This window comes from Salvia hispanica, chromosome 3 (assembly GCF_029641045.1).
Source record: "Salvia hispanica isolate PSC_SH4W2 chromosome 3, Shi_PSC_v1, whole genome shotgun sequence".
Classification (NCBI taxonomy): Eukaryota; Viridiplantae; Streptophyta; class Magnoliopsida; order Lamiales; family Lamiaceae; genus Salvia; species Salvia hispanica.
This window is the reverse complement of record NC_142694.1, coordinates 1987262-2011184: the sequence shown is the minus strand read 5'-3', so window position 1 is coordinate 2011184 and position 23923 is coordinate 1987262. Positions and strand designations below refer to the sequence as shown.

At 34.9% G+C, this 23923-nt stretch overlaps 4 protein-coding genes and 1 long non-coding RNA gene across 6 annotated transcripts; 1 reads left to right on the top strand and 4 right to left on the bottom strand.

Annotated features, from left to right (window-relative positions):
* Positions 1-5431: 5431 nt before the first annotated feature.
* LOC148929920 (uncharacterized) lies at positions 5432-6616 on the top strand. The gene is made up of 3 exons (XR_016136518.1): positions 5432-5551; positions 5667-5886; positions 6458-6616. It is a non-coding gene; the product is annotated as an uncharacterized LOC148929920 (long non-coding RNA).
* Positions 6617-9132: 2516 nt separating this feature from the next.
* LOC148929919 (putative F-box/LRR-repeat protein 9) lies at positions 9133-9826 on the bottom strand. Its single transcript, XM_089068785.1, has 2 exons — positions 9669-9826; positions 9133-9433 (listed from the first exon to the last, which is right to left on the bottom strand). Exons 1-2 carry the CDS (start codon positions 9824-9826, stop codon positions 9133-9135), a joined length of 459 nt encoding a protein of 152 aa, XP_088924911.1.
* Positions 9827-11818: 1992 nt separating this feature from the next.
* LOC148929918 (calreticulin-3-like) lies at positions 11819-16001 on the bottom strand. Its single transcript, XM_089068938.1, has 14 exons — positions 15844-16001; positions 15007-15114; positions 14637-14829; positions 14097-14355; positions 13810-13866; positions 13654-13701; positions 13441-13527; positions 13294-13351; positions 13111-13178; positions 12930-13022; positions 12791-12847; positions 12612-12707; positions 12357-12386; positions 11819-12107 (listed from the first exon to the last, which is right to left on the bottom strand). The coding sequence occupies exons 1-14, from the start codon at positions 15950-15952 to the stop codon at positions 12096-12098; spliced, it is 1275 nt and encodes a 424-aa protein (XP_088925064.1). The 5' UTR covers positions 15953-16001; the 3' UTR covers positions 11819-12095.
* Positions 16002-17922: 1921 nt separating this feature from the next.
* LOC148929917 (acyl carrier protein 2, mitochondrial-like) lies at positions 17923-19861 on the bottom strand. Its single transcript, XM_089068862.1, has 2 exons — positions 19557-19861; positions 17923-18396 (listed from the first exon to the last, which is right to left on the bottom strand). The coding sequence occupies exons 1-2, from the start codon at positions 19758-19760 to the stop codon at positions 18220-18222; spliced, it is 381 nt and encodes a 126-aa protein (XP_088924988.1). The 5' UTR covers positions 19761-19861; the 3' UTR covers positions 17923-18219.
* Positions 19862-20405: 544 nt separating this feature from the next.
* On the bottom strand, positions 20406-22789 carry LOC148929916 (cytochrome c-type biogenesis protein CcmE homolog, mitochondrial-like). Of its 2 annotated transcripts, none has more exons than XM_089068861.1 (2): positions 22607-22789; positions 20406-21319 (listed from the first exon to the last, which is right to left on the bottom strand). In XM_089068861.1, the coding sequence occupies exons 1-2, from the start codon at positions 22697-22699 to the stop codon at positions 20642-20644; spliced, it is 771 nt and encodes a 256-aa protein (XP_088924987.1). In that variant the 5' UTR covers positions 22700-22789; the 3' UTR covers positions 20406-20641. The 2 variants fall into 2 exon arrangements, 1 of the variants encoding a protein (XP_088924987.1); XR_016137239.1 differs by having other exon boundaries at positions 21195-21333; positions 22607-22786.
* Between the last annotated feature and the right edge of the window lie 1134 nt (positions 22790-23923).

Here is a 23923-nt window from a genome sequence, read left to right as displayed (position 1 = left end):
TCCATTGTCACGTCAGATATGAATATGATGCTCATGGTGACGATTGTAATCTGCATTCTCCTTGTCACTTCAGATATGAATATTAAGATATAAATTTGAATTTTTTAAAATTGTGAGTGTGATGGAACCGAAATTTGACCAACTTAATTATTTTCGTGAAATCTGCCCTTATTTTTAATACATGCATATTATATTTTTGTGATTAAGAATTGATTATTAGAGCTAATAATTACTAGTACTATATTTTTGGGTGTATATATATTCTTGAGTTGACCACTTTGTTTTTTTTCTTTTATTTTGTAGCTTATGGCTCATGTCAATATGCGTGATTGGATGAATCAAGGCTACTACAAGTACACTAGAAATAGATTATTTGTATTTGCTTTATATATTTTCGAATTAAGTGAGGATGATCAGTCCATTTTTAATGGAAAAATATCCAGACATTAGAAACAAATTATTATAGTTTTATATATTTTCATAGTTCTTAGATATAAATTTTTAAATTAAGTGAGGATGAGCGGTGCTTTTCTATAATGAAAAAATGTTTAAAGCTAAAAAAAATGACTAGTTAATTGAGCACATCAAGATCAGTGACAAATGACAATACATATATTAGCAACACCAATAAAATAACAAAAATAAATTAAAAGAATAACAAAAACAAACAAAGCTTCGCACAATAATGCGAATGATATCGATCTTGCAGCATATAGTAACTTCTAGCAATGCTCCATGTGTGCTTTTAGCCACTAGTTTGAACTCCTGAATGTTGGGAAGTTCAAATTTGGTACGACTAAGTTGACTTGCAAAAAAGTTAAGAATAACTTATTCCAAGGAGGAGCTACAAATGGATAGACCATTCATCTGTTAGAGGTCTCCACGGTTAAGGTTCGGAAAAATTACGAACCTGAACCGGCTCGCCATAGCTTCCGGCGGTTCCGGTTCTTGAACAGGACAAACACGGTTCAAGATTGGCGGTTTCCAGCCGATTTCGGGCGGTTCCGGATTGGACCGCCGGTTCACTTTTCTTTTTCTTTTTTTCAAATTTATTCATTTATAGTACTAATTACAAATTACACCTTGTAGTCTTGTACTATCGAATAAATAAAATGAGAATGACAATTGACAAATGGAGTAGAAGTGGACATTGGACAATTGGAATTTTATTGATACAAATTTGAATGATATGTCGATATTACAAATACAAATGTTGAAAATTGAAATGTACAAGTACAAGTTACAATTTATCTATGGACTTATTAGTTATATACAAATTAAAATTACAAAAGACTCAAAAGACTTAAACAATAATAATTAATAAATGAATGATGAATGTAAATATACATGCTTGTATAACAATTTAAATAAAAAAACTTGAAGTAAAGAACAATAAATGTAAATAGATAGTATATATATATACTCCTAGTCGGCGAAGGAGATGTTTCTAGATAACTAAATTGAGGATACCTTTAGCAATTCAACCTTAATTGTTGAGTTTAATTTAACCATCAACAATTATGGTAGAATTGTCAAAAGTCTCCCGGATTTAGTCTTATAGAGAAGTCTTCTTCACCGATTAGAGTATATACAAATACAAATATATAATTGTATTTGTATATTTTAAAGTTGAAACAATTGAAAAAAAAATAAAGGAAAAGGACTTAAGTTGGGTTGCCTACATATCCTTAATGCTCAATTACATTATTGAATCAAAGTCCACGTAGTTCTCTTACCTTACTTACCTATTCGGCAATCGGCGGTAGACCTCTCACTCAACCTCATTCTTGTTGTTGTTCTTCTTCTTCGTCGGGGTAGTAGTCTTGGTCGGTTTGTACTTGGGTGTTCCAATCTAGCTCTTGGTCGGTTCCGGCGGTAAACCGCTGGTTTTCTGACTGTTATGCACCCCTACGCCTGCCACCTGAAAACGCTGCCGGAACCGGCAAACCACCGGTTTTGAACTGCCGGTTACGGTTCTTCATTTTTTGAAGACCTGAACCGGCCCGTCGGAACCGCCGAACCTTGTCCCGGTTCCGAACCGTCACCGCGGTTCCGAACTGCCGGTGACGATTTTGGACCGGTTCGGTTTGGTGACCTCTACCCGGAGAAATGTCCCGAATTTCTACACTTTTCATCCCAAACGTCATACCTAGAAATATTTTCTAGGCTATCCAACCCCTACGAGATCTAGAGAGTGCAGCATTCTTTTTGCATTTTTATATTCCCAATTGGGGCTAAGAGTCTTGGTTACTTGAATAATTTTCTCTTTGTTGCCTATTTCTAATTTCTCCAGTTTAGAGCATTTTAAAACCAAATCATCAAATATATCACCATAAGTGCTCAATTTAGTAAGCTGAAGATGGTGGAGGTCTAGACATCTTACCTCTGGACGAAAATCAACCGTGCAACCAATGGCGCAGAGGCTCAAGAGCTTAGGCGACTGAAGCACTTCTTTAGGAAGTTCAAACTTGTTTGAGCCTTCAGGCCCAACGAAAACCGAAACATTCCGTGCTCCTAACTCCATCGCGGCCCTAATACAGTAGCTGGCAGATCTCTTGACTCCACAGTTTAAAACTCTCCACCCTCTGATCTTCCATCCGGTACTTTGTCATGATTTTATTAGCCACCAGAGCATGATTACTCCCATGCTCCACGTCATTGAAGTCCAGCACTGATCGCGTCGACCACGCAACCTCGCACCATTTGGAGATAAGCACGGATCGCGCTGCTTCTTTTTGGCCGCCGCCCAACACCAACAATGCTTGCACTTTCTGAATAATGTCCGTCGATAACTGGTTGAAAGGAGCAGGAGGCGCTAGGGTTTTTGGTCTTTTTGGGGAGGCTCGTCCATCTTGAATTGTGGACGTATGAGTGAGAGCTAGGTTTTTCCTATTTTTTGGGGATGGTGTTTTTTTTAGGCGGTAATGTGGAATTGGGGGATTTTATTTATTTTACTTAATGTATATTTAATTACTCACTCCACAGTAGACTCTAACACGATACTACGGAACTTTCATTTATCTCGTTCTTTTTTTTTTTTTTTTTATACTAGCATATTTTATATATTTTATTTAAGCCCATCGTGCAACCAACAACGAAAATCCATCGTGCAACCAACAACGCAGAGAGTCAAGAGCCCATGCGACGCAAGCACTTCGCTAGGAAGTGCAAACTTGTTTGTGCCGTTAGGCCCCACGAAAATCGAAACGTTCCGTGCTCCTAAAATCATCGCGGCCCTAATACACAAAGCTGGCAGCGTCGTGGTTGATTTTTTGACTCCGCAATTTAAAACTCTCCACACTCAGATTATTTTTCAGGTACCTTGTTGATATGATGACGTATGCCGGGCATCAAGAGTCATTCCAACGACGTGAGCCATGGATTGATTGAGGTCCAAGGATGAGACCGAAGACACGCCGAGGATTCAACAAAGCTCAATTAGGGTTTTTGCTCTTTTTTGGGATGGTGAGTCTCCTGTTGATCTTTATGTGTATCATCGTCATGCTCATCCATCTTGAATTGTGGAGGTGATTTCGAAATTGTGGAAGAAATTTCTGACGTATGAGTGAGAGCTTCAATAGTCGAAATTAGGGTTTTTGCCCTTTTTTGGGATAGTGTTTTTGTTTACGTGGTAATGTGGAATTGGGGGTTTATGCTTACATGGCATATAAAACAAAATTTATACTAGCTAATTAAGTAGGGGTACAGCAAAAGTGATGTGGTATGAAACGCATCAATAAACATATGAAACACATCATTAGGGGTGGAGAATTATACCAAAATACTGGAATACCGTACCGAAAAAATACTGAAAAAACCGATTTTTCGGTATACCGTAGTTTTCGGTACGGTATAATATACCGGTATTAGATTTCCTATACCGCGGTATACCGTGGTATACCGAAGATTAGGTATACCGGTATATCGAATCGTAGATATATATGCTGATTGATTATTACATATATAAACATATATTTATAGGGGTGATATATTCATTTTCAACAGCTAAAACACTTATATATTGGATCTTGTGATCTAACGGTTATATTAATGTCACATGTCATCTAATAAAGTAGATTATTAGTCTAATAATGTAATTTAACTAATAATGTACTACCTCCGTCCCTGAAAGTTTGTCACAGTTTTCTATTTTCGTCCGTCCCCCAAAGTTTGTTATACTTCACTTTTTACCATTTTTGGTAGTGGATCTCATATTCCCCTGACTCATTCATACTCATATTTTATTATAAAATTAAAACTTTAAAAGTAGGTCCACATCCCACCAACTTTTTCAACTCACTTTCCATTACATTTCTTAAAACCCGTGTCGAGTCAAAGTGTGTCAATATTTGGGGGACAGAGTTAGTTCTATTTTAGTAAAATAATGTACTAGCATTTTAGTGTAGTAATGTAACTTGACTAATAATGTAGCATTTTAGTCAAATATGTAGCTTATCACAACCATCTAATCCAATGATCCAAGGGATGTGATCTGTATGATGCATAACACTAAGGAGGTAGTAAGACCTTAACGTTTCCCATATATATATTTATGTTATATTTATACTAAAATTTAAAAAGAATGACCGTATGAACAAGATTTAATTGTAGGGAAGTTTAATTATTTTGGACTTTTTGAAGTAGTTGAACACTAGAATTGTTGTTTTAAATATTTTGGGTATAATAGAGTATAACAGGTATAACGGTATGCCGTATCGCATTTCGTTATACAGCAAAAGTATGGTATACCGAAAACACGGTATAGTAACGGTATCAAAAACTACCTTACCGTATTTCCGGTATACCGAAAAATTCAGTACCACTTTTTTATATTGATTTTATAATAAAATGTGAGTGAAATGAGTTAGTGGAATGTGGGACCTACTTACCATTTATGGTAAAAATGAAGTGTTATTCTTAATTGGGGACGAATCAAAATGGAAATTAGTAACTCTTATTCGGGGACGGAGGGAGTATAAATCAGATCATTTTTATATATAAGTAAGGCCATTAAATTTATAAGTCAATGATATATTGACATTTGAATCTTATAAGTAAGGCCTTTATATTAAAAGATCATAAAGTTTAGATTTGGTGATTATGCATTAAGATTACTTTTTTTTATTATCATAAATATCAAGATAAAGGAGAATCCACCAAGAAAACCAAAACTTAAATGTCCACAAAAAATGAATCAGATATTTACATGCAGCCAAGAAAAATTAAAATTAAAATTAAAATCTGAAACTAAGTGACAAAAAAAATTTAAAACGTAATTAATGTGAATCTTCACCAGGTTGCTCTTTACAGATACGAAAACACTAAGTCAATGTTATTTCTTTAAGATTATGAATTAAGATTAATATTTATTTTATCAAAACTCTCCTTATATATATAACCTAAGTCTTAATACATGAATACTTGGATTTCATTTTATTGTTTGATTTCCATTTTCATCATGGAGAAAAAGAATATCTATTTGCTTTTCTCATGTCTATTGATGATTGTATGTGCAGTAGATGCAAGGAACAAAATACTTGTCAATAATCAAGTAAGTATACATTTTTCATCTTCAATTAACATCAATAATAGTTTTATTTTATTTTTTAATCGGTGTTATCTAATTTCTCTATAGTAAATGATGAAATAAATTTGATTTTATTTAGGGCTCTTGGTGTCTGTTGAAAATAACGGTCGATCCAGACATACAACAAAGATTTGTAGATTATAATTGCAGATTTGAGGATTGTTCAAGTATTAGAGAGGGAGGATCATGCTATTTTCCTCCTGTAGTTTCAGCCCATGCCGATTATGTCGTCAATCTTGTCTACAGACTTACTAATGAATGCGATCCTAATATCGCCCGTATCGTTACCATCGATCCTTGTAAGTTCACTCATTCAATTGTCGAAAAAATCATGAAGTTTGGTCTATTTTTGGTCCAGCTGAGAATTTTAAGAATCAATTGGAAAAACATGAAGTTTAACATTTTTTTGCAAGTATCACAATTCCAAATATTCAGGCCGATTACACGTAATATATTGTTTTGTGACATATACGTGTTTTAACATGATGATATGGTTGGGTAGTTGTTATGTGTGTTGTCAAGTTGATGAAGATTCTGAATATGAAGATATAAAATTCAAATTTCGATTGACACATCAAATATGAATATGATGCTCGTGGTGACAATTGTAATTTGCATTCTTCTTGTCACTTCAGATATTAATATTAAGATATAAATTCGAATTTTTTAAAATTGTGAGTGTGATGGAACCGGAATTTGACCAACTTAATTATTTTCTTGAAATCTGCCCTTATTTTTAATACATGCATATTATATTTTTGTGATTAAGAATTGATTATTAGAGCTAATAATTAATAGTATTATATTTTGGGAAGTATATATATATTCTTTGAGTTGACGACCTTGCTTTTTTTTCCTTTTATTTTGTAGCTTATGGCTCATGTCACTTTGCGTGAATGGATGAAACTTCAAGGCTACAACAAGTACATTAGAAATATATTATTTGTACTTGTTTTATATATTTTCGATATTCTTAGATATTAATTTCAGAATTAAGTGAGGATGATCAGTCCATTTTTTAGTGGAAAAATATCAGACACTATTGTTTTATATATTTTCATAGTTCTTAGATATAATTTTTAAAATAAAGTGAGGATAAGCAGCGCTTTTCTATATTGAAAAAATGTTTAAAGCTAAAAAATTGACCTGAGATTAAAAGTCTAGCAAATAAATCCATATAATTTTAATTTTAATAAATATTAATCAAATTAATATTTAAATGTCACCAGCTTAGTTGATTTCTTCTGCAAAATAGTCTCCAAAATTGTATCCTGGGGAAATGGACCCCCTGTTTTGCAATATTTCACCATGCTGCCAGAGATACATATAATAGAAGACTCTTTCAAATATTTGGGGCAACGGCAAAAATATAAAGAATTAGGATGAAATCATAGATCTTTAATTTAGTGGCAACATCTTTTGCCTAGAGTCCCTTGTAGATCAAGACCGCAGAGTTGCGGAAGCACAAGTGATTCGAGTCGGGGGCAGCCATCGAGAATCGATTCCAGTCCATTAATTTTCGTATAAGCTACAAAAACTAGGAGGTGCTGCAGATTAGGCATGTTTTTTCCAATTGCTTCAGCAAAGTGTGAAAATTCCAGAGAGTCAAACAAACAACAGTATGTAAATGATTTCAATATGGGACAAGCGATGCCAATGGCTTCAACGTATGTGGATCGATCAAGTGTATGGCTCGTAAAGGTGCAACTCTTCCAATTGTGGAAGATCTTTTATTTCCTTGGTGAAACCAAGAGTATCATACTCCTTGCTATAAGGAATTGTGTCATACTCTAAAAGTGTTAGGCGTCGAAGATGGCTTGATCTGTCAAGAATCTGTCAAGAGTAGAACATAAACCATATCGAATTAGAGGTTCTAAAAGTAAGAAAACGAAAATTTATGACTCGTTTCGTACATTATCTATGTTACAACTATGTAGAATACTGACTATATAGTATAGTTGGTGTAAAAGAGAGAATACCATGTTAAATTTTGGATCTGCCACCGACTGTCTATAATATTATTAAAGCAACTAAACGACACCTTATAGCACAAAGTGAATGGAGGAATTATACCGTTGGGCTACATAATTTAGCAAGCCATCGACATAAACACCGGAGAGCTTGAGCTCGACCAATTGTCCCTTGCTAAGATCCACTGCACGACGGGAAATGTTCCCAAATTGGTCGCGGTTCGTGCAGCGTCTATAATCCACGTCAATCACGCGCCACATGGTAGGAATTTTGCAGACTCTCCACCAATTACTACACACTTTTTGAGCACAATTTAGTATCTCTTCTGTGTGCAACCTTTGCAGGATATTCATAGTCAAATCATCCGGCAGTTCGGTCCATGGCGCCGCCACCGTGGGAAATGGAGGTTTGGATTTCTTTCCCGAACTCAACATTTTTCATTTTAAGATTTCACTGTTAATTTATGTAACACTCATTTTGTTTGTTAAGGTTTCCTCATTTCATGTAGTTTGTTACTTTTAATTTGACCTTAGTAGTATTCGCTTAGATTTGTGATTATGCATTAATTTCTATTTGATGCTCAATACTTTCGTTTGATATCCTTTGATCCAAATGTTAAGTTGTTGCCTAACATTAGTTACTCTATGTTTTGAATAAATTTTTCTCTACAATAATGTTTGAAATCTTGATATTTCAATAACTTTATTAAATTTAATCAAATTTTATTAATGCATTATAGAAAATATGATAATTTAATTTCAAATTCAAAATTCTATTTCCGATTCAATAAGAATGCATGTGAACATAGTAATTCAATCCTAAATTGGGCAAACATAATACCGTGAACTAAAAATATTGACCCAAACATATAATTAAAAGGTCCTAATACAATCATTAATTTGGAAAGTCTTTATTAAAAAACTGAAATTTACAGGTATTCATTAGTCATCTCAATTTTTTGGATATTAATCTCATACATAATGATCATGTTTGGCAATTTATTATTGATGACACACAAAATATTAATGTCATATACCTTAATTAAATGGTGGGTAACTGTAATAAATTTTCATTTCCATTAGAAAAGAATCAAGGGCATACAAACAAGAAAATTAAAAATAAAATCTTAAAATAAGTGACAAAAAGAGTAATATTTAAAAGTGATGACTTTTTGGATTGATGAGAAATCCATAAAACTGATAGATTCATGAGATTAAAAGTCTAGCAAATAAATCCATACAATTTGAATATTAATCAAATTAATATTTAAATGTCACCAGCTTAGTTGATTTCTTCTGCAAAATAGTCTCCAAAATTGTATCCTGGGGAAATGGACCCCCTGTTTTGCAATATTTCACCATGCTGCCAGAGATACATATAATAGAAGACTCTTTCAAATATCTGGGGCAACGGCAAAAATATAAAGAACTAGGATGAAACCATAGATCTTTAATTTGGTGGCAACATCTTTTGCCTAGAGTCCCTTGTAGATCAAGACCGCAGAGTTGCGGAAGCACAAGTGATTCGAGTCGGGGGCAGCCATCGAGAATCGATTCCAGTCCATTAATTTTCATTTAAGCTACAAAAACTAGGAGGTGCTGCAGATTAGGCATGTTTTTTCCGATTGCTTCAGCAAAGTGTGAAAATTCCAGAGAGTCAAACAAACAACAGTATGTAAATGATTTCAACATGGGACAAGCGATGCCAATGGCTTCAACGTATGTGGATCGATCAAGTGTATGGCTCAAGTAAAGGTGCAACTCTTCCAATTGTGGGAGATCTTTTATTTCCTTGGTGAAACCAAGTGTATCATACTCCTTGTTATAAGGAATTGTGTCGTATTCTAAAAGTGTTAGGCGCCGAAGATGGCTTGATCTGTCAAGAGTAGAACATAAACCATATCGAATTAGAGGGTCTAAAAGTAAGAAAACGAAAATTTATGACTCGTTTTGTAGATTATCTATGTTACAACTATGTAGAATACTGACTATATAGTTGGTGTAAAAGAGAGAATACCATGTTAAATTTTGGATCTGCCACTGACTGTATATAATATTATTAAAGCAACTAAACGACACCTTATAGCACAAAGTGAATGGAGGAATTATACCGTTGGGCTACATAATTTAGCAAGCCATCGACATAAACACCGGAGAGCTTGAGCTCGACCAATTGTCCCTTGCTAAGATCCACTGCACGACGGCAAATGTTCCCAAATTGGTCGCGGTTCGTGCAGCGTCCATAATCCACGTCAATCACGCGCCACATGGTTGGAATTTTGCAGACTCTCCACCAATTACTACACACTTTTTTAGCACAATTTAGTATCTCTTCAATGTGCAACCTTTGCAGGATATTCATCGTCAAATCATCCGGCAGTTCGGTCCATGGCGCCGCCACTATGGGAAATGAAGGTTTGGATTTCTTTCCCATATGCTCAGCTCAACATTTTTCATTTTAAGAGTTCACTGTTAATTTATGTAGCATTCATTTTGTTTGTTAAGGTTTCCTCATTTTATGTAGTTTGTTACTTTTAATTTGACTAGTATTTGTTTAGATTTGTGATTATGCATTAATTTCAATTTGATGCTCAATATTTTCGTGTGATGTCATTTGATCTAAATGTTAAGTTGTTGCCTAACATTTGTTACTCGAGGTTTTAAATAAATTTTTCTCTACAATAATGTTTGAAATCTTGATATTTCAATCACTTTATAAAATTTAATCAAATTTAATTAATGCATTATAGAAAATATGATAATTTAATTTCAAATTCAAAATTCTATTTCCAATTAAATAAGAATTCATGTGAATATATAGTTAAAAGGTCCCTGATACAATCATTAATTTGGAAAGTCTTTTTTAAAAACTGAAATTTACAGGTATTCATTAGTCATCTCAATTTTTTGGATACTAATCTCATACATAATGATCATGTTTGGCAATTTATTATTGATGACACACAAAATATTAATGTCATATACCTTAATTAAATTGTGGGTAACTGTCATAAATTTTCATTTCCATTAGAAAAGAATCAAATGCATACAAACAAGAAAAATTAAAATAAAATCTGAAAATAAGTGACAAAAAGAGTAATACATATGAATCTTCATCAGCTTTATTTGTACAGACAGGACTGAGCCATGCAACACTATTTCAGTACTATTTCTTTAAATGTTCCATTGTCTGTTTGCTCTTAGGGATAAAATGACTAGAAATTATTCAATACAAATTCTTTATATATATGTGTGTTGGGAAATCATATCTATATTCAAATAAATTGTAAGTTCAATTTATACTCCACTAGAAAAGAAGGCCTCTTTGATGATGAAGGAAAACGAGGGTGAATATTCCCATGTTTCTCTTCCGCTTGATTTGATCGAAAATTTGGAGAACGGCAACGGTTGGGATGAAGGGTGGAGCTGGCCGACGTGGACCTTTGACGAGGAGGAGATGTGGTGGATCGGACTTCTCGCCCCCGACCTGATTTCTCAGTGTTTTCAAGGTGAAGAAGAGGAAGAAATCACAAATTAATTTACTTATGATATGTTATCTAACTATGTAATATTTATAGGGTTGCCAATTTATTGAGTTAAAGATTAATTTTGGCTATTGACTCATTCCACTTTTTATAATCAACAAATAGTTTATCGAGTTTTTGTATTTTTGGAATTTGGCACGAGTTTAAATTCTATCGGCGAAGAACAATACTAATAGAGTTGTGTTTTTAGCGGAAGATATCGCGCATAAGGCCACACAACATCTTATGTAAGGGAAGAGAGTGATTGCCACCGTCCGATCACATCCAACGAGAAGCTTGTGTGCATCATACTCTCTAGGGCTGCGACTCGGCTTTAATAAATCCAATTTTTTGTTTTAATGATAATTGCATTTAAATCACATTTTTATATAGTTACAATCTCCAAATTAAATGTTAAGTATATAAATGAATCAGAACAATAAGGAATTGAAATTAAATTGTAAATAAACAAAAGTACCCTAATGAAGTAATCAACATAAATTCAAATGGAGGATAATTAAGCAATCAATATGAATTAATGTGATTGGAATTTTAGACTCCTGAATAAATTCAGCTATCTTGTGTTTTAGATGTCAAAATATGAATTGTTTTATGCTAGCTTTGGAATTTAAAAGTTCATGTTTTTTCTGGACAAAAAGTAGAGTGAATTAAAAGTCAAAAGTTGGATACTACTACTATAATTTATTGGCAATAAACTCAACAAGGTAAATGAACAATAGAAAAGAAAAATAGGAAAAGTGTTATACTAAATGCAGTGTTTGAAACTACCGAATACAGACAACCTGAACAAGAAGACTTTCCTTGTTTAGGAAATTGGAAGACTAATAACAATACAACAAAGTGGCAATTACTCTCAAGAACCTCTTCTCTTCCTTTGATTCCAATTTCCATTACACAAAATGGTACTCTTGACACTTGAACGATTTCTTGAACGATTTCAGACAGAGAAGGCGGGCTATGGAATGATCTCCCAGCTATGCACGAAGACGGCATCTAGAGTTCATCCTGCAAAACATAACAAAAAACAACATTTTGAGTGTAGAGTTTCAGATGGACATTGCAAAGGTCACTGATCAAACATCAAATGGTATATGCATTATTTGCTCACAGCTTTAGATTTCTAACTAAGATGTAGGTTGCTACAACAGAGCCTTTTTCGTAAATTTTACTCGTGATGTTGGGAATGCAATGAATTATTGACAACTAGATGGTTCAGGTAAGTTCACTAAGCATTTAGTAATATGAAATACTTACATGATAATCGTCATCCATGTAATCACGGTGCTGCACAAGGAAAAAAATCCAGATTAAGATGTTAGTTGCTTCAAGAAAAACAATTGGCAGTAATTTGAGCAATAATGAATCATGAGCACTCTCTTCGAGCCTATGTCTCAACTAGCGGATTATTATGAATCTTAACAAAGCCAGGGTGTGTCAACCGCTGCCAATAACCGATAATACATTAATCCATTATGAAAATGATTATCTTTGGAAGAAAAAAAAACTTACCCTCCTGTATTTGTCCCTGTACCGGTCCCGATGCCTTCTGTCATGGCCCCTTTCTTTTCTCCTCCTTTCACCGTCTTCCCTTGCTCTCTGTGCTTCCTGCATATGATATAAAAATTCCCTTTTTATATGTCCATCTTTCCATGAGAATGTAATAAGTCATTGTTTAGTTAAGGCGAAACCTCTTCCTCTCTAGCTTTTCTGATCTTCTCTGCTTCCTCAAAGGCTTCTTTTTCAAGCTAAAGTTCCAAGATACAATATAGAGTTAGAAGCTAGTTAATTTTGATGAGGTTTTAAGACAGACAGGAGAAGAATGCCCACCTCCCTATTAGCAAATACTTCCTCCACCACGCTCTTTGCATAGTCAGGATCATCACAAATCAAAATGTTGTCAAAAACAGCACCTGCTTTGACCTGCAACCACACCAAGGTGAAACTCCAATTTTAGCTATGCTGAAAAATATAAAATACATTAACCTAGCAACAGAACACGTAAACCCACCTGCCAAACTTCAATGCCGACATACTTGATTGGCTTCAGGACATATAGGTCGGGATCATCTTCGAACTCTAAGCAAGACATAAAGCAGATGAAAGAATAAGAAAGTAGAATTCAAAACAACCAGATATAACTGCTCAAACTCAAAAGCACTGAAATGAGCGTCAAAGTTACAACGTGCTTTACCAGGATTATCAATCCAAGGGATCTTCCATTTTCCTTTGTAATTAGGATTCTTGATTCTCTGTGATAATAAAGAAATGCCATCAATTTGATTTTAATGGGAAAATTATCAGAGTTTCTGTAGGTAATGTCCTGAGCAAGTGGGCATACCTTAGGCTTCCATGGCCCTCTATATTTTGGATTCGGAATTCTTGGTGGTCTCCATTTTCCATCTTCATCTTCATCCCAGTCATGAGGCTGCTTGGAGTAATACAAATAATTAAGATCAGATTAAAAAAAAAGGTCATGCCCAGAGAATTGATGACAACCATACACAATCAAATTGCATGTGACGAGGTTGTGATATTAGTGAACCGAACTAACCTGTTTTGCCTTTGGATCGGGTATTTCTCGTGGAATAGTATCATATCCCTATCAATGTCATGCACAAGTAAAAATCTTGACCAAGAAGAGAAAAAAAAGCACACGCATGCTGACAAAATCTTATAAAAAAACCATTATAGATGTAAATTGCAATACCTCGGGCTTGACATCATCAGGGTCATTTATGTATTCTCTATCATCCCAGTCGGCAGGCTGTCATCATAGTTTCAGAAAGAACAGGTCAGAGCAAAATAAACCAACCATTGCTCAGTTATGTTAGCATTCTCTTTTGAGAGAATATTCACATTTAACCATGAAACAATTAAGTCATTTCAAGTAATAATAGTTGATAGATGTGGTGAAGTAATAATGGAGATAGCCTGCAAACTAAGGGAAGTGATAAAACATTATAGCCAGCTGATAGATAAGTAGAAGATACTAACCTTTTTGGCATTCACCGCTTTAATTTTCCGTGGAGGTAGAATATCCCAATCTGTGTACATGCTTCCAGAATCTCTTTCTCGACCATCAATAAGAACGCTATATGATGCATCAGGCCGAAGGATGAAGGTATAAAAATGGGTTAACTTGTCTGTTTCACATTGCAAATCCTTCTTGATAGGGTAATTTTGACCCTGATATGACAGTATGACATGCAGTTTCTTCGTCTGGGTTCCGCACAAATCAGGTCCAAACATCATGCTGATGAAAAAGAGAGTTTCAAATAGTTAGAGCTTGAAAACTAGTGAACTTGAGATCCACTTAACTTTAGATGAAAATTCTAGTTGTAAGAGCTTATATGCATATATCTAAGTAAAGGAATCACCACCAAAATAAAATATAACTACTGCATTGGTATCTTATTGTTCCCTAACAAGTATTTTTGGCAGAAGGAAAAACATGTAAGCAGACAACATGATAAAGTAAAAAGCTTCAGATTTTAATAAATGGAGAGATTTAGCTGAAATGCAAAGACTAGATACCTGTAAGGTGTGTCACCACCAAATTTCTTTTGATTAACATAACCAGAGAGAAGTTTGATATAACCCCCACCACATTCAATGTCCTGTTCAAGCCTAATGGAATACTGAACAACCATTGTTCTATTTTTATTGCTGAACTCCGGGATTTTCGCTGATATGGCATAATGCCTAGCATCAGTGGTAGTCTGGATACCTGAGAACATATAAAAACAAAACCATATTTCATTTCACAAACCTTTAACAAATCAAGGTGGGCACCATCAGTTGACTTAGTTTAAACAAAAGCATTATTCAGACAGCAATAGCATCATGTATTGCTCCAAGCATCAATCATCATCGAATCAAAGAGTTTTAAATGTAGAAATCAAACCTCTGTCATCGGGATCACCATGCCACTTCCCTGCCGCATGCTTAAATGTGCCGGCTTTACCCTCAGCCTTCTTCCAATCAGAGTGAACCCACCGGCTCTTCCATCCATCTACCCCCACACAGCAAACAGAAAATACACACACATTAGTGTATAAACACCCTATCTCACAACCCTAGAAAACAAAATAGTAATAACTAGCAATTGAAGAAAATACATTCTCTCAACAAGCTTTACACTTTCACACATACAAATTAGCTCAATTTTTCACAGAAGCTAATCACCTATATTCCACTTTAATCACCAAACAGCTAACTCAAATTCAAAATCAGCCATCAGCATCACTTCAGATCCTCTTTCAAACAAGTTATCAAATCCATAGTTTAACTCAAACAACCATTTAGCAGCTGAAAAAGGCGATAAATTCCATCATTTTTATTCAGCGATTCAACCAAAAACACACTAAACACTCAGGACTTGGTTACACTAAACCCTAAACACTTAAAATTGCTCTTTTCAAAACAGTTAAAAACACAGTAAGCTCAAACACACTCAAACTCTCACCCCTCCAAAACACAATAATCACTAGCAATTGAAGAAAACACATTCTCTCAACATGTTTTACAACTTCCCCACACAAAAATCAGCTCAGTACCAAACAGCTAACTCAAATTCAAAATCAGCCAACAGCATCACTTTAGATCCTACTTCAAACAAGTTAACAAATCCACAAATTAACTCAAAATAAGCATTTATCAGCTGAAAAGGCGATAAATTCCATATTATTAAGTCAGCTGAAAATTGCTCCTTCCAAAACAGTGAAAAAAACAAGCAACTCACCATCAAACCTCTCCTCAAATATAATCTCAGCAAACGAAGCGCGAAGCAGATGAAGTGAAACGATAAAAACAGATAACGATTGCAGCAATCTATGCTTAGATTTTCCCATTTTGAGTGAGAATATTGGAAGTGGGAAACTATGATCTGGTTTGATTTAATATAGAATTTGATTTTTATTTATGACCACTTATTTTCTGTTTATTACGATTGTGCCCCGGTTTGGAATTTTTAATTGACTTTGAAGTCCACTGTGGGCCCTATTACCACGTTTAATCAGCCAATAGGATTCCTTCAGTGCATTCTTTTGTCCATTAGATTAGCATTATTAGTAAAACTTTTTTTTTTGCTTTTTATTGCTTCATTTTTTCTGACTTTCCACTTTATATAAATAACTTTGGGAAGTGAAGTCGGAGGAGACACCCTAAAAAACATTAGTGCGTATTAAAAAATAAATAGATCTAAGTCGAAGGAGACATAAAAAAAAAAGTCTAATAAAGTCACGAAACGAAGAGAGTAATATAGTAACAATAGCTTGTTTCTTAAAATGTCTAGTGATGGGTTGCGCCTGCATAGGTATAAATTGTAAATAAGTAGATACTTCTTCCGTCTCTGGAAAGTATGAATTTTTTAATTTTAGAAATTCATTTCACTCTAACGAGGTGAGACTCATTCTCTACTAACAATATTTTAAAAACTTTTTCTTTCTATCTTTATATTATTTTTTCAATTATGCATTTAAAATCTGTGTCAAACTAAATGTTCATTCTTTGAGGATGAAGGGAGTAATATATTGTGAGTAAATTTTCATAAATTATTAACTATTTTGATGAACGAATTAAAAAAAAATTGATGGACAAAGGAAACATATTTCACTCACAACTCTATAGAATTTGAACTTCTGGATAGGTATTTTATATCTGTACTGAATTCTTTCTGGTTAAAAAATCTCTTTTTAATTGCTCTGAAGCAATTAGGAGATTCTCTAGAAAGCACATACTAATATTTTATTTTTTTTATTGGTTAAATTTGTGGCCAGACGTTTTTAAATATACGCATCATGATTAATATTGTGTTGCCATTAAAAAAAGTTACTGTGAGAAATATTGTTTCAGGACATTTAAAATGTTTGATTTAAACTCATAACTTTAATTTTAATTGTTTTTCCTTTATTTCTTTCAATTTAGGATATGTATAATAAATATTTCATTTAATTTTTCCTATTAGTATTATTTTTTCGTGGAAGTTGGTCGTGCCCTGCAAAATGGGTCAAGAATGTGTTTTTCGTTATAATAATAATTAGGAAAACCATGGCTATTGACGAAGTCTGGCAACAATGTGGAAAGACTCGAGTTTACCAAAGACTTTCACAATAATACTTCAAGTCAAAGTCTTCCTATGTGGAAAATTATTAGAAGTATGAAAAATAATTTAGTAGTAGTAGCATTTATGAAACAATTTACTTTTCCACTACCAATATCGTTGCAAAAATAGTGTGTTGTGAATATTGTAGGCTGCTACTTTATGTGTAGAACAGTCAAATATACTGACACGTAATAGAGGAAGTAGTAGTGTGTATTTTATTAATCAACATAGGCACGTATATATAATACAAGAGACTAAGCTAGGCTATGCCACATCACCCATGTCGGACAGAATATATATAATATACTATTAACAATATGATTATGAATGATGAGAGAGTTTTATTAAACAGTGCTGTCTGCAAGGTGGTTGGCATCGGCTCAATCAGGATTAGGACTCATAATAGGGTCTTCTGCACCTTGAACGATGTTAGGCATGTTCCACAGATGACGAAGAATCTGATATCCCCGAGTACATTTGATAGTAAGGGGTTCAGTTTCAAAGGTGAAAGTGGAGTAATGCGTATTTTGAAAGGTTCGAAGGTGGTTCTGACAGCTTTGAAACGGGATACCTTGCATGTTCTGAGAGGTTCCATCGTAGCAAATTCTGCTGAGTTACACTTCATCGTAATAACCGATAGAATTAGGGGTGACTTTTTCCTATATTTCACATCTCTTACAAAACAAAAGACGTGGTGTAAAAACAAGTGAATGGTAATAGTAGAAAATAAAAAGACATTTATTTCAGTGAAAAATCATGGCCAAAGTGTGTGGATCAGTTTTAATGGAGAGATCTAACAGAGTTTTGATCATAAATGGAGTATCCCATCAACATTAATTATGAAGAACAAAGCAAAACCCAAATTACACATGGAATCTGGAGATAATGAGAAAAAAATAAAATAAAATAAAATTCTGGGATGATAAAGAAAAATGAAAAAAAAAGAAGAATTCAAACATCATCTCAGCATAGCTTTCACTGGAATGAAGAGAAGAAAATCAAGTCCATATCCCATTATTTTGCCTGGGGGTGGGATGCGATGAAGTCGACAGCGAGATTGAGCGATTGGATCTTGTCAGCTTCGTTGTCAGGAATCTCGAAACAAAACTCTTCTTCGAGAGCCATCACAATTTCCACAGTATCTAAACTATCCAGTCCAAGATCTTTCTGGAAATGAGCGGTTGGAGTAACCTGCAACAATCAATCGAGTCGAATCAATGTCTTCCAAGAACAAAGACAAAATAGAATGCGAAACCAGAATTCCAACACTGTGATGCTCATGTTATAAGAGAGGAGAAGACAAATTGTGAACTATGAACTTCTTGTGAAGATGACAGCAGCCCTAAATTTTGACTTGATGAAAAGTATGACTGCTATGCAGTATGCATTTCATATCTGGTTTCCGCAACTATGAGGATAATGTGAAACTACTGATTTAGCGGCCGATCCAACCAAAAACCTCATAATTCAGAAGCATCTCTATTTCAACCACTCAAAAAGTAGTATTAGGATTAACCAATGCAAGGAACAATATATCTTTGATTGAAACCCGTGGAACTTTTTCATAGTCTCTGGTGTCAGAGTTTCCGACTGAAGATTAGTCATTGACAACATTCAATAAAATTGTAGCTTCCAATAATCTTCTACTCCATCTGATTTGAGTCGGAAAACATACAGTACTAAGTCTCGGAAGCAACAAAACAAGCTATTTTAAGTCTCGGAGTAGCATATAAATTTTGATGCTAAAACAGGCATTTCTTACAGTAGCAACTTGGAAAGATACAGCCTCTCAATTCTTTGACAAACTCAATCAATCAAGAAATTCAATACAATAGTCCGCCATTCCTAAACTAGTAGATGAAGAGAAGCATAAGAAACGAATTCGCTACAGGAGATGCTTCAAATGAACTATAATCATCTGATCCCAGAATACACCACCATCAAATTAACTACGTATAATATATCCGAAAGCCTCCATTGATACTTCAATTTCAGAACATTACAGACAGTAAGCTACCATTGTCTTTACTATGAACACTAACCAAATCAATACAGTTAAAGCTTAAAAGCGACACGGTTAGCATACTTTGCTCCGAATAGAGTGCCTTAACCTATCCTATCGAATTTCACTGCAATACACATTGTCAAATTATGAAATTACAAACCCTAATATCTGCATCCTGATAAATACTAATCACATTCCAAAAACATACAATCCTTAAGCCAATAAAACAGTAAAGCTACCTCAACACATTCCATATACAAACGGTATACCTAATTATCAGCTCTCGACCTAAATTAACAACACTAAATGAAACAAAAACCAAAATTAACAACGAAATAAACTTCACCTTAGACGGATCGACTTTCTGAAAGTTTTTGACGACGTTGAGAACCCGATCGGTAACCTCTGACTTCTCAAGGAAAGAGCACCTCGGTTCATCGGAGAAATTGCGTCTGAACAGCTGAGACAGGCCGCCGGTAGGGTTTTGGAGCTGCGGCAAAGCGGCGGCGTTCACTCTGAGGTGCTTGAGTAGAGCGTTTCTCGCCGCCATTTCGATCGCGGAGGTGTGGAGATTGAGGGACAACTGGGAATTTTTCAGCTGCTGAGCAGATTTCAGAGCTCAATTTGGGTTTGGGTTTGGGTTTGGGCTTTTTTGCAAGAGCATCAATGTACAACTCCCAATCAAAATAGTACAGCTAAATCATTTTCACTAATAAAATAGTTTAAAATATTTATAAGAAAATAAAATTTGAAACTGGGCCTGCTCACAAAAGCCCAATTTAATAATCAAAGAAATTATCTTTAAAACTATTTTTTTTAGCATTTATGAAATAATTTACTTTTCCACTACCAAATAATGTTGCCAAAAATTCACCTCACCACTACCATAATTTACTTTCTTCTTTAAAATAGAAACTATTTTCATTTTTATCCAAACTTTTATATCAGAAAACCTTTTTCACTTATTAAAAAACTAACACTTCAATCAAATGTTATGTCTATATGGCTCTTACTTTAACAATTGTACATTAAAACACGCGTCAGTTTAAAAAATTTCTCCTTTTAATAGCGATTTAAACTTTCTCCTTTTAATAGCGAATGATCGGAGAAAGTATTGTTAACAGAGTCACACGCTTCATCGTCAAAATCATCGAATTCGGGCCGATTTTTTTCCTGTAGTATTTCACAACAGAGAGAAGAAAAAATCTAACAGTTTATTCATTCCTTCCCTTAAAACCCAGAAAATTGTTGTGGCAATGAAGCCAACTGTTTTTCATTTAGTACCACTATTATAATCTTATTACATAAAAAGTACACAGCTGCCTCAACCTCAGTTAGTCTACTCTCCCTTTCTCATTCTATATCCAATATGTAAAAATCATTTCCAAGCAAAAATTTAAGCAAAAAAGCATTACCAGAAAGAGTGTTTCATCAGGCCTTCACACTAGCAGTGTTTTTCCCATTCTTCTCCTCCTCCTCAATAAACTTCTTGTTCTTCTCAATAGCATTGGCAACCTCAGCCGGCATGTACTTCTCGTCGTGCTTCACCAAAACTTCTGTCGCCGCGAAGTAGCACTCCAAGGTCCTCGCCTTCTCAGAAACCCCAAATTTGCTAGAGTTCTTCAACAGCGCCTCCTCCTTCTTCTTCATTTCCTCGTCGAGCGGCCTGATGAACCCCTCGACCACCGCAGAGTGCCCCTCGCGGAAGAGATCCGGCAGGCTGCCCTCGTACTTGACCAGAATGTCGGTGATCAGGTCGGTGATGACGAACTGGATCTCCGGCGATGATGGAATCTGCGCGACGCTGTTCTCGAGGACGAGGCCACCGAGGCGGAACTTGGATTTCTTCGGATCGGAGGTGTGCTTGGCTAGGGCTTCCGTGGGGGTGACATAGAAGACCAATTGGTCCTGAAATTGGTTGAGCACGATGACTATGAATCCGGCAATGCAGCTGATGGTGAGGGCGTAGGTCCAGAGTCGGCGGTTCTGGAGCTGCCGAGCGCGGGCTCCGATGTCGGGCTTTTTGGATCGGGTGGAGCGGCCGGGACGGGTCGATAGAAACCGGAGAGTTGGGCGTTGGGGGTGGTTGAAGAAGATGGTTGGAGTAACCTGCAATAATCAAACTGTATCACCAAAGTCACTAGTCGAATCGAATCAATATCTTCCGATAATGAAGAAAAACGTATCGATGAATAGAATAGCATGTGAAACCAGAATTTTCCAACAATGTGATGCTCATGTTTCCATGAACCATGAACTTCTTATTAAGATACAGCAGCCTTAAATTTTGACTTAATGAAATGTGTTACTGCAATTCATGGGGATAAATGTGAAACTGCTGATTTAGCGGCTGCGCCAACAAAATTCCCCTAAAATTCAGATGCATCTCAATTTCAAGCACTCGAAAGCAGTAGGATTAACCAATGCAAGGAAGATGAATCCTTGGGCTCTTAGATTGATTCCTATTGATACTTTCTTAGTCTCTAGTATCAGAGTTTCCCGTTGAAGATCAGTCTTTGACAATGTTCAATATGTTTGTACTTTGTAGCAAAACGACACAAATTCTAATTAGGGGGTGTTCGGTTGGCAAGACTAAATCTCATGATTAAATATGTATCATGTTTGGTTCATAAAATTAACCCCCTCAACTTAATCCTAGATGGATAGTCTCATGATAATTAGTCATAGCCTCCCCCCTCCAACTAAAATAATCCCACAACTTAATCCTAGATGGATAGTCTCATGATTATTAGTCATGACAACCGAACGCCACCTAAATAGCTTATACATTTGGATGCATCTCAAGACATGCATTGTCAGAGAAGCTAAAACAGGCACTTCTTATAGTAACAAGAAAGCTACAACCTCTCAATTCTTAGACAAGCTCAATCAATCAAGAGATCCAATACAACATCCCATCATTCCTAAACTAGTAGATGAAGTTAAGCATAAGTGCATAACAAACGAATTCGCTACCCGAGAAGCTTCAATTGACTAAAATCATCTTAAATGAGATTGATTGTAACAAAGAGAATTGATCCCAGAATGCACCACCATAAACAGCCGAAAGCCTCAATTGATACTTCAATTTCAGAACATACAGACAGCACCTTAACCTATCCTATCGAATAATACTGCAATACACATTGTCAAATTATGAAATTACAAACCCTAAACCACAAAATCTAATCTTTTACCTATTTCCAACATCATAATATCTGCATCTTAATAAATACTAATCACATTCCAAAAACAGACAATCCTTGAGCAAATAAAACACCAAAACTGCCTCAACAATTTCCACATCCAAACGGCGTACCTAATTATCAGCTCTGGACCCAAATTAATTACACTAATTTAAACAAAAACCAAAAATAACCACGAAATAAACTTCACCTTAGGCGGATCGATTCTCTGAAAGTTTCGGAGCTGCGACAAAGCGGTGGCGTTCACTCTGAGGTGCTTGAGTAAAGCATTTCTCGCCGCCATTTCGATCGCGGAGGTGTGGAGATTGAGAGCAAACTGGGAATTTCAATTGCTGAGCAAATTTCAGAGCTCAATTTGGGTTTGGGCTTTTGCAAATGTACAACTCCCAATCCAAATAGTACGGGTTAATGATTTTCACTAAAAAAATAATTTACTACATCCGTCCATGAAAGTTTGACAAAGTTTACCATTTCGTCCGTCCCTAAAAGTTTGGCACACTTCACTTTTACTCTTTCCGTCCCAAGATAAGTGGACGTCTCAAGATAAGTGACTCATTTCTTTTTTTGGTACTCTCTCTTACTTTTTCTCTGTACGTTAGTAACTCTCTTACTTTATTCACTTTCCACGTTACTAACAAAACCACATGTCTTTAAATCCGTACCGAAAAGTTTGTGGTCACTTATCTTGAGACGGAGGGAATATCATTTTTGGTAGTAGACTCCATATTTCACCTAACTCATTCCTACTCACATTTTATTATAAAACTAATACTTTAAAAGTAGGACCCACATCCCACCAATTTTTTCAACTCACTTTCCATTACATTTCTTAAAATATGTGCCGGATCAAACTGCATCTATATTTGGTGGACGGAGTTAGTAAAATATAAAAATTACTGATAAGAAATAAATTTTCAAATTGTCCGGCCCAAGTCCTGCTCTCTAAACTGGGCCTGCTCGCAAAAGCCCAATTTAATAATCGAAGAAATTATCTATGAAATATGAAATTTATTAGGAATTTGAAGGCTTGCATCAAATAGAGTATACTTCATCTATATGAATAAATATAGTTAGAAAAAGTTTATGGAACATGATCATATTTTATATATTCATTTTATAATAAAATATAGTAATATAGTGAAATAAGTTAGAGGAATAGGAAATTTATTTATCAAAAGTAATAAATTAAATGAAAATTAATAGTGGGAATATAAAAAAATAAATATGAACTGTTTAAATGCGGAGGAAGAAATTACTAATGTACTTATTTGATAATTTAGCGCACATATTTGGTATGATAGTATGATAGATAACACATCTGAAGATGGAATTCTACGGACATATTTATGATCTTAGTCATTAACAAATAAACTTAAAATACTCCATATTATAGTCGATGCTGATATCTTTTCACGGATATTCTATTTTTATTCTATTTTTCATAGTCCAGACGTTTGAAATTTATGGAGTTCTCGAGAATTAGGGTAAAGAAATGTGGTAGGAGTTG

Excerpts from the sequence above, each read along its gene's own strand:
- LOC148929916 (XM_089068861.1), bottom strand. The coding sequence starts at position 22,699 with ATGGCGGCGAGAAATGCTTTACTCAAGCACCTCAGAGTGAACGCCACC. Across the intron at positions 21,320-22,606 it reads AGAGAATCGATCCGCCTAAG|GTTACTCCAACCATCTTCTT; the intron begins GTGAAGTTTATT and ends TGATTATTGCAG.
- LOC148929917 (XM_089068862.1), bottom strand. The coding sequence starts at position 19,760 with ATGGCGGCGAGAAACGCTCTACTCAAGCACCTCAGAGTGAACGCCGCC. Across the intron at positions 18,397-19,556 it reads AGAAAGTCGATCCGTCTAAG|GTTACTCCAACCGCTCATTT; the intron begins GTGAAGTTTATT and ends TGATTGTTGCAG.
- LOC148929919 (XM_089068785.1), bottom strand. The coding sequence starts at position 9,826 with ATGTGGCGCGTGATTGACGTGGATTATGGACGCTGCACGAACCGCGAC. Across the intron at positions 9,434-9,668 it reads CTAAATTATGTAGCCCAACG|ATCAAGCCATCTTCGGCGCC; the intron begins GTATAATTCCTC and ends TACTCTTGACAG.
- LOC148929918 (XM_089068938.1), bottom strand. The coding sequence starts at position 15,952 with ATGGGAAAATCTAAGCATAGATTGCTGCAATCGTTATCTGTTTTTATC. Across the intron at positions 13,352-13,440 it reads GAGGGCCATGGAAGCCTAAG|AGAATCAAGAATCCTAATTA; the intron begins GTATGCCCACTT and ends TTATTATCACAG. Across the intron at positions 13,023-13,110 it reads TCGGCATTGAAGTTTGGCAG|GTCAAAGCAGGTGCTGTTTT; the intron begins GTGGGTTTACGT and ends GTGTGGTTGCAG.